The 14,163-nt window shown below is 38.9% G+C and overlaps 2 protein-coding genes across 5 annotated transcripts in view; both read right to left on the bottom strand.

The window, feature by feature from the left end:
• LOC135200410 (ionotropic receptor 21a-like) overlaps positions 1-5,692 on the bottom strand; it is a 10,977-nt gene extending 5,285 nt beyond the window's left edge. The window contains exons 1-7 of one of the 4 annotated variants that reach the window (XM_064229042.1): positions 4,301-5,689; positions 3,549-3,637; positions 2,796-2,942; positions 2,085-2,154; positions 1,781-1,884; positions 938-1,075; positions 413-542 (exon numbers count right to left, since the gene is read on the bottom strand). In XM_064229042.1, coding sequence (XP_064085112.1) covers positions 413-542; positions 938-1,075; positions 1,781-1,884; positions 2,085-2,154; positions 2,796-2,942; positions 3,549-3,637; positions 4,301-5,443 — 1,821 coding nt within the window. In that variant the 5' untranslated portion in view covers positions 5,444-5,689. Of the gene's footprint in view, positions 1-412; positions 543-937; positions 1,076-1,780; positions 1,885-2,084; positions 2,155-2,795; positions 2,943-3,548; positions 3,638-4,300 lie in introns of all 4 variants that reach the window. The other 3 variants (XR_010311283.1, XM_064229050.1, XM_064229062.1) reach the window with 3 other exon arrangements.
• Positions 5,693-7,850: 2,158 nt separating this feature from the next.
• Positions 7,851-14,163, bottom strand: part of LOC135197872 (uncharacterized) — a 15,968-nt gene continuing 9,655 nt past the window's right edge. Inside the window, 7 exon segments of the mRNA XM_064225071.1 lie at positions 7,851-8,078; positions 10,609-10,680; positions 12,463-12,521; positions 12,524-12,561; positions 13,141-13,278; positions 13,394-13,692; positions 14,052-14,156. Coding sequence (XP_064081141.1) covers positions 7,851-8,078; positions 10,609-10,680; positions 12,463-12,521; positions 12,524-12,561; positions 13,141-13,278; positions 13,394-13,692; positions 14,052-14,156 — 939 coding nt within the window.

Here is a 14,163-nt window from a genome sequence, read left to right on the forward strand (position 1 = left end):
CTCTCTCTTTAGAGTACCATATCAAAGCCCTCCTTGTAGCTCTCTCTCTCTCTTAAGTCTAAGCCTTCCCGGGAAGTAGTAGTACCATATCAAAGCCCTCCTTGTAGCTCTCTCTCTCTCTATCTCTCTCTCTTTAGTCTAAGCCTTCCCGGGACATAGTACCATATCAAAGCCCTCCTTGTAACTCTCTCTCTCTCTCTCTCTCTTTCTCTCTCTTTCTCTCTCTCTCTCTCTCTCTCTTTATAGTCTAAGCCTTCCCACGTAGTAGTAGTAGTACCATATCAAAGCCCTCCTTGTAACTCTCTCTCTCTCTCTTTAGAGTACCATATCAAAGCCCTCCTTGTAACTCTCTCTCTCTTTCTCTCTCTCTCTCTCTCTTTAGTCTAAGCCGTCCCAGGACGTAGTATAGTACCATATCAAAGCCAGCCTGGTAATCGTTATTGGGCAAGAACTGCAGTTTGTCTCCCAATTTCATCAAGGTTTTGTCTCCCGATTGCTTCATGACGCTGGGCATGTAATTCCCATAGTCAATCATCACGGGTCTGGAAATGGAAAGATTCGTTTCTTATTATAATCACAAACGGCATCATAAGAATATTGACAATATACCAATATATTTTATACGAGCAGTGCGTCAGACTCTCGCAAACTCTTGGATAATTATCATAGCCCTTCTACTCGAGTCCTCCTTGCCACTATTACATCATTCGGCTCTTCCTATGTTGTGTACAGTGCTCCATATTCAAAACAAATCAGAATAACCTAATTGGCCTGTTATGTTCTGAGATATGTGTTCATTATTTTGACTTAATTCACAATACAGCTCCCTAAAATATCGCACTTCTATCAGCATCATTTGCCCTCATATTCTCTTCTGCCAAGCAATTGCACCTTCAACGTAAGCGCTCCCAACTGAATGAATGTTATGATTATTTACGTGAGATCCGATTCTGCAACCTCTTGCAGAGTCTTCATCTTGTGCGCCTTGGCGGGAATCGTGATGAAAGCGATGAGGTTGCCGGTGTACGAGATCGAGAGAATCATTGCCATCAGCCACCAGTTTCCAACGAATATTCTGAAAGCAAAAACTTCAACAAAGACCAGGAAGCAATCTTCACTGCCAACGAATATTCTGAAAGGAAAAACTTGTCTGCATACTACAAAGACCAGGAAACAGTCTTCATTAAATTGATCTTGCAAACCGTACTACGTAAGACGACGCAGATCTGATGCTGCAACCTGGAAATAATGATTAAAAGGTTCAAGGTGAAAGAAAAATGGCTAGGCATACAGTTATTATGGTGCGAAATCGTCGGATTCAAATAGTCTCAAGGCCTGTCCGCACTAGGAAATGCTGTTTGGAAAAAAAGGTTGCAAACAGTTTCTTGGAAACTGTTCGTAAACAGTCTGCAAACAGTTAGCAAACTGTTTTCGATCAATGCTTCCTGGCGTGGACAGGCCTTGACGGTAATGAGCACGATTCAAGCACACCGAGCGTAGAGCGATGTCGAAGGATGCTCAAGTGTTCCACAATCCATAAATTTGATTTATGCGATGACTTATAAATTATTACAACATAAAAGCCCATTTTTCTTCTCGCCACATTTCCTTTCTGCCTAATTAATTTATACACTACCCTGCCAACTGCTCTCATCATATTAGACTTACGTGAGACCTCTATAACTCACGGCTGTCTCCTTCTTCTCCTGCTGTCTGAACTCAACTGTTGAAGCCTGATTTTGAGTATAGATTTGAAGCTTCTTTGATTGTGTCAAATTACCTGATGGACAGGTGGGACGTAGTGGGTGAGAAGTCCAGCCACAGGAGAGCCTTGGTGACCTCCATGAACAGCGAACTCGAGTCGAATGTCACTGCGCCCTTGAGCTGTGAAGAAGATGAAGAAAGACTGACGTTTGATTTTGGAACCGTTGGAAAATATTCCACCTGGATCTGACATATGACGAGGGATTATGACACTCCTATATCAGATTCTAACACCTTTTATCACCAGATGGAAAATGATGCAATGCCTGTATGTTTTCCTTCCATAAGCTAATCAGTAACAGATGCAAGCGTTTGTTTACCGTCTGCAAACACAAGAAGAAGATGGGCACAAGCAACAGCGTTATCCCAACAGCTATCCAGGTGACCCAGCTGGAATTAGAATGGCATATATGTGGCTTAATTGTAAATGAAACAGGAAGTGATCCGATCTATAGCTTACACGAGGTGCGTGCGAAACTTTATGGTCAAACAGAGCGTTGCTTCACCGACGGATACTAAAATAGATATGCTATATTTTATGAATATGTAAGAAAAAGTTGTTTTATGATAAGTTAAAGATATACTACAGGAATTTTAGGATAGGATATTTATGATACATTTATTAGAAATAGAATGTAAAAAAAAAATATATGTTAACGTTAATCAGTACAAAACAATTCAGACCTTTTTAGGCTTTTCCATAGGGCTTTCCTACCGCCTCCCCCCTACCCCCCCACAGCAAGACCAGCAAAAGCAACAACTACAACAACAAGATAGTTTGTAGGCTTACTCCCCGAGTAAGCGAATATACTTCTGGCAATGTTATCACATCCAACTGCTCCAACATTATTTAAATATGGAAACATTCATTTATAAAATACATACAAAGAAATGCATCTATGGAAACTAAAGAGCAAATAATATCTACGACGTCCATTGCAAGCTGCCTCTCAGTCTCTTATTCGGCTTCCTCATTCCCAGCACGGGCTCTTGCCAGGTAAAGAGGCCACACTCGGTGACGACGACCTTACCTGAAGGGGAAGATGATGGACGGCCACCTCGGTGGGGCATCAGGGTTCCTGATGACGAAGGAATCAGAATCCAGGAAGTAAGGGACGCTGAAGTCCACCGCCTGGAATCGGTCCTCAACCAGGGACATGACGTTGATGCAAAAGTCCCTTTACAGTTTTTTTGTTTTGTTTTTGTGATTTTTTTTTAAGGAAGAGAAGAAGTGAATATATATATATATATATATATATATATATATATATATATATATATATATATATCATATATATATATATATATATATATATATATATATATATATATATATATATATATATATATATATATATATGTGTGTGTGTGTGTGTGTGTGTGTGTGTGTGTGTGTGTGTTATATATAATATACATATATATATTATATATACATATATATACATATATATATATATATATATATATATATATATATTATATATATATATATATATATATATATATATATATATATATTCGGCAGATAACATTAATAACATGTACTCTATCCTCAGTAGTTTTTATTTTATTACAGGTTAAAGTTAAACATGATCGTGCTTCTGGCAACGCAACAAAACAGGCCACCACAGCCGGCTGAGAGTTTCATGGGCAGCTGCTCATACAGAATTATACCGAGACCGCATTTTTTTTACAATTTTTTATTTACCAACAAGTTCGAGCTCAATGGAAAGAATAAGTGAAAGAAAAAGATTTAACGACTATGATAATCTTACTAATCTTACCTCTCTCCTCTCCAGACCTCTCCGATCATACCCCGCCAAGAACCGTTGTGCAAATCTCCCCAGAGATGATCCTCGGGCAGTTCATACACCTGGGAAATGAATTTCACGCATCTAAAAGATCAATCTTACCCTTAGGAACACAATTTACGAAACCCTGCGGAAGGTATACACCGTGGAAAAAGATCAGTTAGTTCGAGAAATACTCAAACACTATCTAGGCCTAGTATACCAGTCACAGACACTATCTAGAGTCAGTCAGACACAATCTAGGCCTAGTATACCAGTCACAGACACTTTGAAGGCATAGCCTCGTATCCTCAGTGTAGGTCATTTACACTGAAGAGACGAGATATATCAGAAATTTATGTAACAATGTACTAACTCTTTTACACTGAAGAGACGAGATATCTCAGAAATTCATGTAACAATGTACTAACTCATTTACACTGAAGAGACGAGATGCCTCGTAACTTTGTTAGTTTGAGAAATAAAGTACTATTGTCAAAGATTGTCTAGGCATATATATATATTATAGTACAAATAAACTATTGTCCAAGACTGTCTAGGCCTATGTATTATAGTACTAGTCACAGACACTATCAAGGCATAGCCTTGCATATTCAGTGTATAGAGACGAGATATCTCGGAAATTTATGTAACTGATTACTCGTTATTCCTCAAAAAAATTGTTAATTGCATTCCCCATACACCCTAAAACTGAGCTTGCGACAGGACCTCGCAGAGTTACTTGCCTTGTAAGTGAAATTGAGACGCCCAGCGATATCGTCCAGCATGTAGATACACATCCCATGGGTGTCCTCGAGCGTCTTCCCCTTCACCATGTAGGGGAAATCGTCGACCCAACTCGACAGATGGAAATAGTGACCGTGGAAGCTCTCGAACCTGTCGGGAAACAGGACGTCGAAGGTCAAGGTGCTGTCATTTGGCGAACGTATGGACCCTCTCTTGATGACCTTGTTCCCTTTCCTGAAGGCTTCGTAGACCAGGATCTCGTAGATGGTGCGAGATTGAATCCTTCGGTCCTCCTGCAGGAGGGTGAGGTAGGGGCTGTGGCTGAACGCTTTGTGCCTCAGGAGGGCCGTTGCGTTCTCATCCCCGCCGCCGGCGTTGATCAGTAGCAGGTGATCAGGGGCCCATACGGGGTGTGGCATGCCGTCTGCGAACGTCGTCACGGTCGCCACTTCACTGTAAAAAAGAATATGGACGTCCATCCCGTCGTTATAATGCCCCATCCATACCTCGTCTGCCAATTTCCGGTCGCTGATGTTTACGATTATCAACCTGGACCGAGATTCCTCTTTCAAAAGACGGCTGACCGCATTCTGCGTTTCTGGATGATCATCGTGAAGAAGGATGATGTTGTAGTCCGATGCGATGACTCGGAAGATGTGGATGAGTAAATCAGATGTAGAAAAAGTGATACTATTGGTGACATTTCTTCCTGCAAGAGGCAGCAGGATTGCCGTGCCCCTAGTCACACCGAGGACCTTCGCTGGTTCTAACATCTGGTTAGCTGCGTTTGATTCTAGTTGACTCGAGCTCTGAGGTAGTACTAGTACTTCCTCCTCCTCCTCAGCGGCATCTATGTCCACTACAGTTTCTGTGTCCTCTGGGATGTCCGTTCGAAGATGGAGCGCTCGCCCGTAGTCTCGACTCAGAAGTTCCGTGACAATCCCAGCCTCTGACAATATGGAGTGGGGGAGTAACTTGCGTTTGACCAAAGGCTTTTGAGACGCAGGGTCAAGATGCTGGTCAAGTGCTAGGCTGGTTTTGGGCCAACCATCATGGCCGCTTTTCAACTCCCTCCACCAGGTCAAGCCACGCTGACTGGAAGTGCTGGTGATCAGCGACAGAGAGATGATGAGTATGTACATCACCTGGAAATAAAGAAACAGAAACGCTTAACACTTATCTATCTATTCACCAGCACGTTATGGGAAATGTTTATGCTCAAGTGAAAAAATAAAATAAAAACGCCATTACCTTCACTGAACTTGAGCGTGTAGACCTATCAATACATACGTTAACTTTAATTTCAAATATTTCCTTGCTGAGTTGCACGCACGCCATGACCTGTAATGTTCGATGGAGGAATACAGTCACATATTCATTGCAAGGTGAGAATACCTTAGTTCGTTCATCTGTACATAGACGCAATTTGATTAATATCAATTACTTACGTTAAAATAAAATAAAAATGCACGTACATACATATAATTTTGTGGACATGTTTACGAACTGCCACTTAGTTATTGGCAGAGATAAAATTACAAGTAATTGCTGGACCAATTCCGCTCCGTGAAATAAAGGCACCGATGACTTGACGATTTCATGGGCTTAACCGTTTATCGCTTTCTCGTTCCGTTGTAGAGCGATAATCGTCTGTTGATATGATTCCCTGTTGGTTTGTTTTGCTCTTAATGAGGCGTCATTAGAATTTATTATCACGGGGCGTCTGGTGTTCAGTGAACTTACCAGCTGTTGATGCGTGTGCACTATGTATCAGAGAGACAGAGAGAGAGAGAGAGAGAGAGAGAGAGAGAGAGAGAGAGAGAGAGCTTAAACGCTTATTAATTAAAGGGAGAGAGGGAGAGAGAGAGAGAGAGCATACACTCTTTGCCATAAGAGAGAGAGAGACAGAGAGAGAGAGCATACACTCTTTGCCATAAGAGAGAGAGAGACAGAGAGAGAGAACCTTTTCCAGTTGCAGAGAGAGACAGAGAGAACCTTTTCCAGTTGCAGAGAGAGACAGAGAGAACCTTTTCCAGTTGCAGGAAGAGAGAGAGAGAGAGAGAGAGAGAGAGAGAGAGAGAGAGAGCATGAACCCTTTCCAACTGGAGAGAGAGAGAGAGAGAGAGAAAGCATGAACCCTTTCCAACTGGAGAGAGAGAGAGAGAGAGAGAGAGAGAGAGAGAGAGAGAGAGAGAGAGCAGCAATCATGAACCTTTTCCAACTGGAGAGACAACATTATGTGGAGATATGATGCAGAATTGGTGCCAGAATTTTAAAGAAATATCAAGGAAAATATTTAATAATTCCATATTACCGGAAGTCAAAGATTTTGATTAGAAACTGACCATAAGAAACAATTTCAAAAATCCCACACATATATACGAAAATATAAAGCATACGTTAAACAATGACGTCTCGAAGTCTCAGCGTTTAGATGAGAATATATTTCGAAACTAAAGAGCTCAGTTTTAACGTCGAAAGTACCGCAGAACGACTTACAATATCGCAGTCAGTTAAGAAACACATGTTGTTCACAAGCGGACAGGACCTGTAGTAGTGTTTCTGGTGATGCTACCTCTGGAACGAAGGGCGTAGTTTTTCGTATTGATTCTCACTTTACTCGAGTACAGAGGGAAACTCTTATAAACGATTGGCCGACTTGGTATCATTTCAGAGCCGGAACTGACCAATGAGGTTGAAGCTTTACTGTGCCTTCGAGATTGAAAAGAAGAAGAAAAAAAAATCTACGAAATTATATCATCTGCATTCTTAATAATTCACCCAGATGTAAAGACGTGACATTTGGTGAAATTAACATATTTCTTTCTGCCGGGTTTCTATAGCGTAATCTATCCCTGCTGCAATTAATATTCGCTGCCAAATAAATGTCATTGCAGTTCAATATTGCAATGCGAACTTCACTGTCAGCAGAGGATGGTCGTAAATTTAATAGGTTAGATTTCAAGACCCGAATAGCCTTGCAGAAGAGGATGAATTTATTCATACGTATAATTGTATAACTGAATCATTTATTCATACGTATTCATGTAGTATTTGCCGGTAGATTTTGTACTTATTGTCCGTCATTATCTTTATTTTGTATAGTTTTGTATTTATACGCCGTTTAACTATGATAATGATGAGACCTTGATTATATTTATTATAATAACATACACATATATATAAGCATTCATGATTTTTTATGTGTACGTTCGTGTATATAATAAATAAATATATATATATCTATATATATATATATATATATATATATATATATATATATATATATATGTACCTATGATACCTTTTTTTAAAGACTTATAGAAGGATAAATAAGTCATTCGATTTATGCTTCGCTGACATTATATATATTTTCAAGAAATTAGTCACCAAATAGTACCAACTGTATACTTTATCCAAATTGACAACAGTCACGATTCAATGATTTCATGGTCATTTATTTACATAATTTACTTCTCGGGGAAATAAAACGTGTTTCTGAGCGACTGTATCCGTTGATTTTATCCACATTTCTTCGTCTTCCACAGTTTAGCGCTGCACGAAGCAAGCGTGCAGCGTCGCCTCCACAGCGAACACAGAGCCAGCAACAGCGAGCCCCAGCAACAGCAAGAACAGCTGACCTTGCATGTGGACGATGGTCAAAGCCTGGCTTGTTTCTGTGCGCTGGTCGCTCTTCGCTTCTTCTTCTTCTTCCTCTTCTTCTTTTTCTTCAATTTCCTCGTCGCCTCCCACCGCAGTTTCTTCTTGCTGCTGTTGCTACTGAAGAGGCTTCTTCTGTCGGCTGATTCGGCTAGCATCCTCGACGACCATGTCACCCCATTTCTCGATCAAGCCAGCCTGACGGGGACAGGGAGATAGGGTAGACCTATAGCTCTAGTATAAACATTGGGGTAAAGACGTCTGCAAAGAATGGCGCTATCTCTCTCATTCATATAATAATTCCAATTTCTTTTCTTTTGTTATAATGATAAATGGTTATAATATCACCTACAAAGAATGGCTCTCTCTCTCTCTCTCGCGCTCTCTCATTCGTTAAATAATTCTCAATTCCTTTCTTTTGTTATAATGATAAACGGTTATAATATCACCTACAAAGAATGGCTCTCTCTCTCTCTCTCATTCATATAATAATTCTAATTTCCTTTCTTTTGTTATAATTATGAACGACGATAATATCCCCTACAAAGAATGGCTCTCTCTCTCATTTCATATAGTAATTCTCATTTCCTTTCTTTTGTTATAATGCTAAAAGGTTATATCCCCTAAAAAGAATGGCTCTCTCTCTCTCTCAGTAATAAAATAATTCTCAATTCCTTTCTTTTGTTATAATTATAAACGGTTATAACATCACCTACTGCGGACACTTGACTAAAGACATAAATAACTTGAGAATTAAACACCGAAATGATAAGAATTTGCTCGATATTTAACAGAAATCTTCCCATCACGGTTAGTATACAAAGACACTAAACAACTCTTCATGAAATAATGACGTTCATACACCCGCGAACGTTTCTGAAGGTGCGTTTAGATTGGAGATTAAACTCTCCCGAGAGACGGCTACTCTCGCGCGACTTTCTCTACAGCGTGTTTACACTACCAGCAAGTTTTTCTCTCCGAGAGCTGTGAGGGAGTGTCGCGAGAGAGTGTCCGAGAGTCGGGTAAGATTTCTCGCGCACCTATTTACACTGGAGCCAGTGCCAGTCGACAACTAGCGAGGGTTGAGAGAACATAGTTTACAGTGTTACCCATGATATGGAAGATTAATTGGTTTTTTGTGTAGAACCAAATCCTATGCAGTAGGACGTAATAAAATTTATATATATATATATATATATATATATAATATATATATATATATATATATATATATATATATAATATAAATATATAAATACACACACACACACACATATATACACACACACACATATATATATATATATATATATATATATATAGATATATATATATATATATATATATATATATCTATATATATATATATATATAGATATATATATATATATATATATATATATATAACGTACATATATATTATATATATATATATATAATATATATATATATATATATATATGTATATATTATATATATTTCTCCGTAGTCCTATTGCTAAAATGATAACACATTAAGATCAGCTGATGTATAGTGAATCTTTGGGTGGATGGAAGCAACAAGATCGATTAATTGGTAAGAATCTTTGTCTAGAAAGATATTATTATCGTAATACTGATATGAAAGCTCCATTTTAATATCCAGTTCTCTCCCAAGAGTTGTGATCACGACACCTTCCAAAAGTGGAGTTTCACTACCCTGATGACTATCGTAGGACAACATCCTCAAAAACACATTAATTTCCATTCTATTTCTCTCCTCTTGAATCTTGCGACGTCAGGCATTCCTTGGATATCACTTTTTTTCTTCTTCAATTTTCTAGCTTCAGCGCACAGTTGACTCCGAAGATTGTCATTTCCTTGTCATTTCTTTTTCTCTAATTCCCAAGTTCTCAGCTATTTCTTTAATTCTACTCATTTTCAGTTCTTTGTTTCTGTACTCAGGCAAAGTGACATTCCTCAGTTCAGGAAATTTCTCGTATTGCTGAATTAATGCAATTGTTTGGTCTTTATTCCACTTTTTGCCAATCATGTTCTCTCGCGAGAGTAACGAAAACTTTCACAGATCTGAATATTCACTGAATAGAGTGGAGAGCTACAACCTAGCTCTACGAGCGTGCTGTCTAGACTGTTTAGACTGTAGCGCGTGCGAGAGAAGAGAAACACTCGCAAGAGTAGAGAGAAAATCTCGGAGAGTACTCTACAGCCTGTTTACATTCCATAGAGCAGCTGTCTGAGAGCAACTCGCGGAAAAAACTCTCCAATCTAATCGCACCTTTACTGACCTCATACACTGAACGATTGTCTGAATGATTGTCGTTATCGTTCGCAAAAACACTGTGTATGGGCTTGTCTGAATGCAAAAGTGGGCGGAGCTTCGTGTCTGAAGAACGATCTCAGCGGGAATTTGTCACGACCAGGTTGCTGCTGGCCTGCGACTTAAGTCTGTCATACACAGATCATTCAACGTATGGCTTTGTCTGCCGATATAAGGCTATGGCGTGCTTCTCTTCTCGAGATGATGCTATGTCTTCTCGAGACAAAATCTTTGTTCAGACTGAAATCGGTGCGGAGATCGTTCGTACTGTATGAATAGTGTGTGTGGGACGATAACGACAATCGTTCAGTGTATGGGGGCCTTTACTGACCTCATTAAAAGCATGGATGCATCGGTCTATGACAGGCTTGAAAGGGGCGTCCCGTATGCATATTTCCCAAGTCTGGAAGAGTTTAGGGATGGGGAAAATTAGGACCAATCAAAGCGCGTGGAGCTGATCCATGACGTCACAATCCACGCCTTTTAGCTCTCTCCTCAGTCCAATATCCATTACACTCGCCAGCCACGATGCTGAAGAAATACTTTCTTCTCAATTTCACAGCTTACGGCTTGTATGAATTTTTGCTTAAAATTCATTGTGTACAAAGAAAACACTGATTATTTAATTTACTTAATATTCTTACCAAACCTTTCGTACTTGTCATTCATTGTGTGCAAAGAATCAAAAAGAGTATTTCATTAGTATGTAATACTTTTAGCAATTATAGGAGTACAGAATACTACCTATTTATGGAGTTACAGTAGACTTTTTACTAAGCTGAACTAGAGAAGAACTGAGGCATAGATTTATTAGAACTGCGATATGCTTTAAAGTAAATATGGATGACCCTTTTTTGCAACTCTCTTCCAACATAAAATTTTATGTAAATATTCAACACGTATCAATTAAAGCTAGGGATAACGGTAGTATATAAGTACACGACTATTTTCATCCAAGCTCATACTCAATGGCCAAATGTATGCCTAAATTACGTGCATATCTTTTTACATATAGATTTTTGGACTGGGGCAACTAAGGCCATTCAGCGCTGAAACGGATATTGACAGTAAAAGGTTTGAAAGGTGTTACAGGAGGAAAACCTCAAAGCAGTTGCACTATGAGGCAATTGTAGGAGAGGGTGGACAGCAAGATGGAAGAAAGCGAATATGAACGGAAGTAACGTAAAATGAATTAAAGTAGTTGCAGCTAGGCGCCGAAGGGACGCTGCAAAGAACCTTAAGTAATGTCTACATTGCACCGGATGAGGTGTAAATTATATTCTTGAACATGTGTGTAAATTATATACTTGAACATGTGTATAAATTATATACTTGAACATGTGTGTAAATTATATACTTGAACATGTGTGTAAATTACCTTCTTGAACATGTGTGTAAATTATGTTCTTGAACATGTGTGGCACTATTCCCCTATGGGTAGTAAATTTGTCATCAAAACTGTATCCTCCACATTTCTTTTATGCATAAGGCAATTATTATTTTAGTTCTGTACATAATACTTTTTATAGCCTGAAACAAGAGGCAGTAACGCCTGAAAAACGTTCCATGCTCCATGCTTTTAAAACCGTTACTTTCAAAGTTCAATATTCTTGATGGGAGTCGAAGTGCTGCGAATTCTTAGCCTCCTGACTGTAGTCTGTAGTGTTAATTACAGGTCATATACCATCATTTTTACCATACCATCAATTTTACCATCTTGTGTATTTTTTATTTACCCCTTGTGTTATCGCAACTCTTTCTAAATGGCTTTAAACACATGTTCAAGTATATAATTTAGCCACGGCCACTTGCGATGAAAATATTATTTATGCAGTAAATATCGACTTTGTGAGCAGGAATTAAGAGGGACTGAGCCAATAACGCATAATATATTTCACGGTGTATCTCATTTGAAGAATATATTGTTTGTTGAATTTGTGTTGCATTATGTTTCGATATATCTGACTAAAATGTATATATAGGTCATACAAGCCGTAAATTGTGAAATGGGGAAGTTTTTCTTCGGCAATGTGACTGGCAGTAATGGCTATGAGACCGAGAGTAGCTAAAAGGCGTGGCTTGTGACGTCAAGGATCAGCTCCACGCGCTTTGATTGGTCCTAATTTTCCCCATCCCTAAACTCTTCCAGACTTGGGAAATATGCGTCCCGTATGATGGGCCACACGTTTTGGCGCGCAACGTAAAGGCGGCTGGATGACTGGAGGGGGGTAAAGTGACGGGCTTCATTAGCTCCATGAAGCGTCGCTCGTACATGTAGGCTGAACTAAAATGAAAAAGTTTTTAATATATATATATATATATATATATATTATATTATATATATATATATATATATATATATATATATATATATATGTGGGTTTGGGTCTTCTTATCATCATAATAGCTGAACTAAAAGGAAATTGTTATATACATATATATATATATATATATATATATAATATATATATATATATATATATATATATATATATATATAAATTGTGGTTTTTGGGTCTTTATCAAATAATGAACAGCGAAGATGTGTTTTGTTTTGGTACTACAAACTGGCATTACGGCGTCTCTACAGTTGCCATCATCACAGAATGTGTAATTCGCCAAAATGATTTTATTCTCGAAAAGAAATCTTTGCCCGAATGTATATTCTTAAAATTTAAAAAAAAAAAAAGTCTGTTTTTGGATGAAAGCTTTTAGCTATAAACGCCACGAGGAAAAAAAAAAAAAAAAAAATGAATTGGCACTACCGATGCGAGAGCTATAGGCCTAATTGCTGTCAAGATCTACATAGATCTTTAGACTTTGATTGCTGTAATCAGTTAGCTAAGTTTTCCGTCCGACTCACTTGGAAGTCTCGGCCATTTGTAGGCCTTCCCAGAAGGAGTCTACGAAGGTCACCCTTTCGCTGAGAGTTCGAAATTCGCTGGAGGGCGACTGCTTGATGCCGTTGTAGAAGTCAACGGCGTCTGGGGGCATCGGTACCCTACAGGATTGAGACGTTTAATCACTCGCTTATACTACACGGTACTATAGATGTAGCACCTTCAAATATAGCATAACTGCCAGCAAAAGTCATCAATAAGAAAAAGTTCTCATACTTGGCGTTCTTCGCTAGCAGCTGCGGGAGGTTCTCTGCCCTGGGCGGGTATTTGGGTATGGTCAAGAAAGCGGTTGGGTTTCCCCTGTAGGCCGTGCCCACGATGAAGGCGAACACCACCCAAAACCCACCAGAAGCCTCGCCGAATTCGTCGTGGACGATTCGCTGAAGTTCTGACCAAGGAGAGTTCCAGTCATTTCCAGGATGATCCTTCCAGGGAGACCCTTGTTCTCGCGGGCATTTCCGATATTGGTGATCTTTGAAGGCAAGAAGGCAGTTAGTACTAGGGGGAGTAGTAGGCTACATCTTTCAAAATTCGCGTTATGAATTGTCGAATGTCATACAAAACGAACTGTAAGGAAATAATAAAAGAAAATAATAATAATAATAATAATAAATAGGTATGATTTATCAGAAACACAAATGTAATTGAAATGTCGAATGTTATACAAAACGAAAGACAACTGCAAGGAAATAATAAAAAACTAATAATAATAAACAGGTATCATTCATCAGAAACGCAAATGTAATTGAACAATGAAAAGTCCAACTGGAAAAAGTAGTACTAGTGGGAGTACGTCTTTCAAAATTCAGATTATGAAATGTCGAATGTTATACAAAACGAAAGACAACTGCAAGGAAATAATATCTAGACTCACCACGATGAAAACGACGGGCATGATAATCATCATGGCCAGGATCGAAGCCCAGACTTGACCCGTCAGTGGATAATAGAGGCTTTGCCAGCGGGTCTTCAGCGTAGGCTTGGTC

This window comes from Macrobrachium nipponense, chromosome 23 (genome assembly GCF_015104395.2).
Source record: "Macrobrachium nipponense isolate FS-2020 chromosome 23, ASM1510439v2, whole genome shotgun sequence".
NCBI classification, from domain to species: Eukaryota; Metazoa; Arthropoda; class Malacostraca; order Decapoda; family Palaemonidae; genus Macrobrachium; species Macrobrachium nipponense.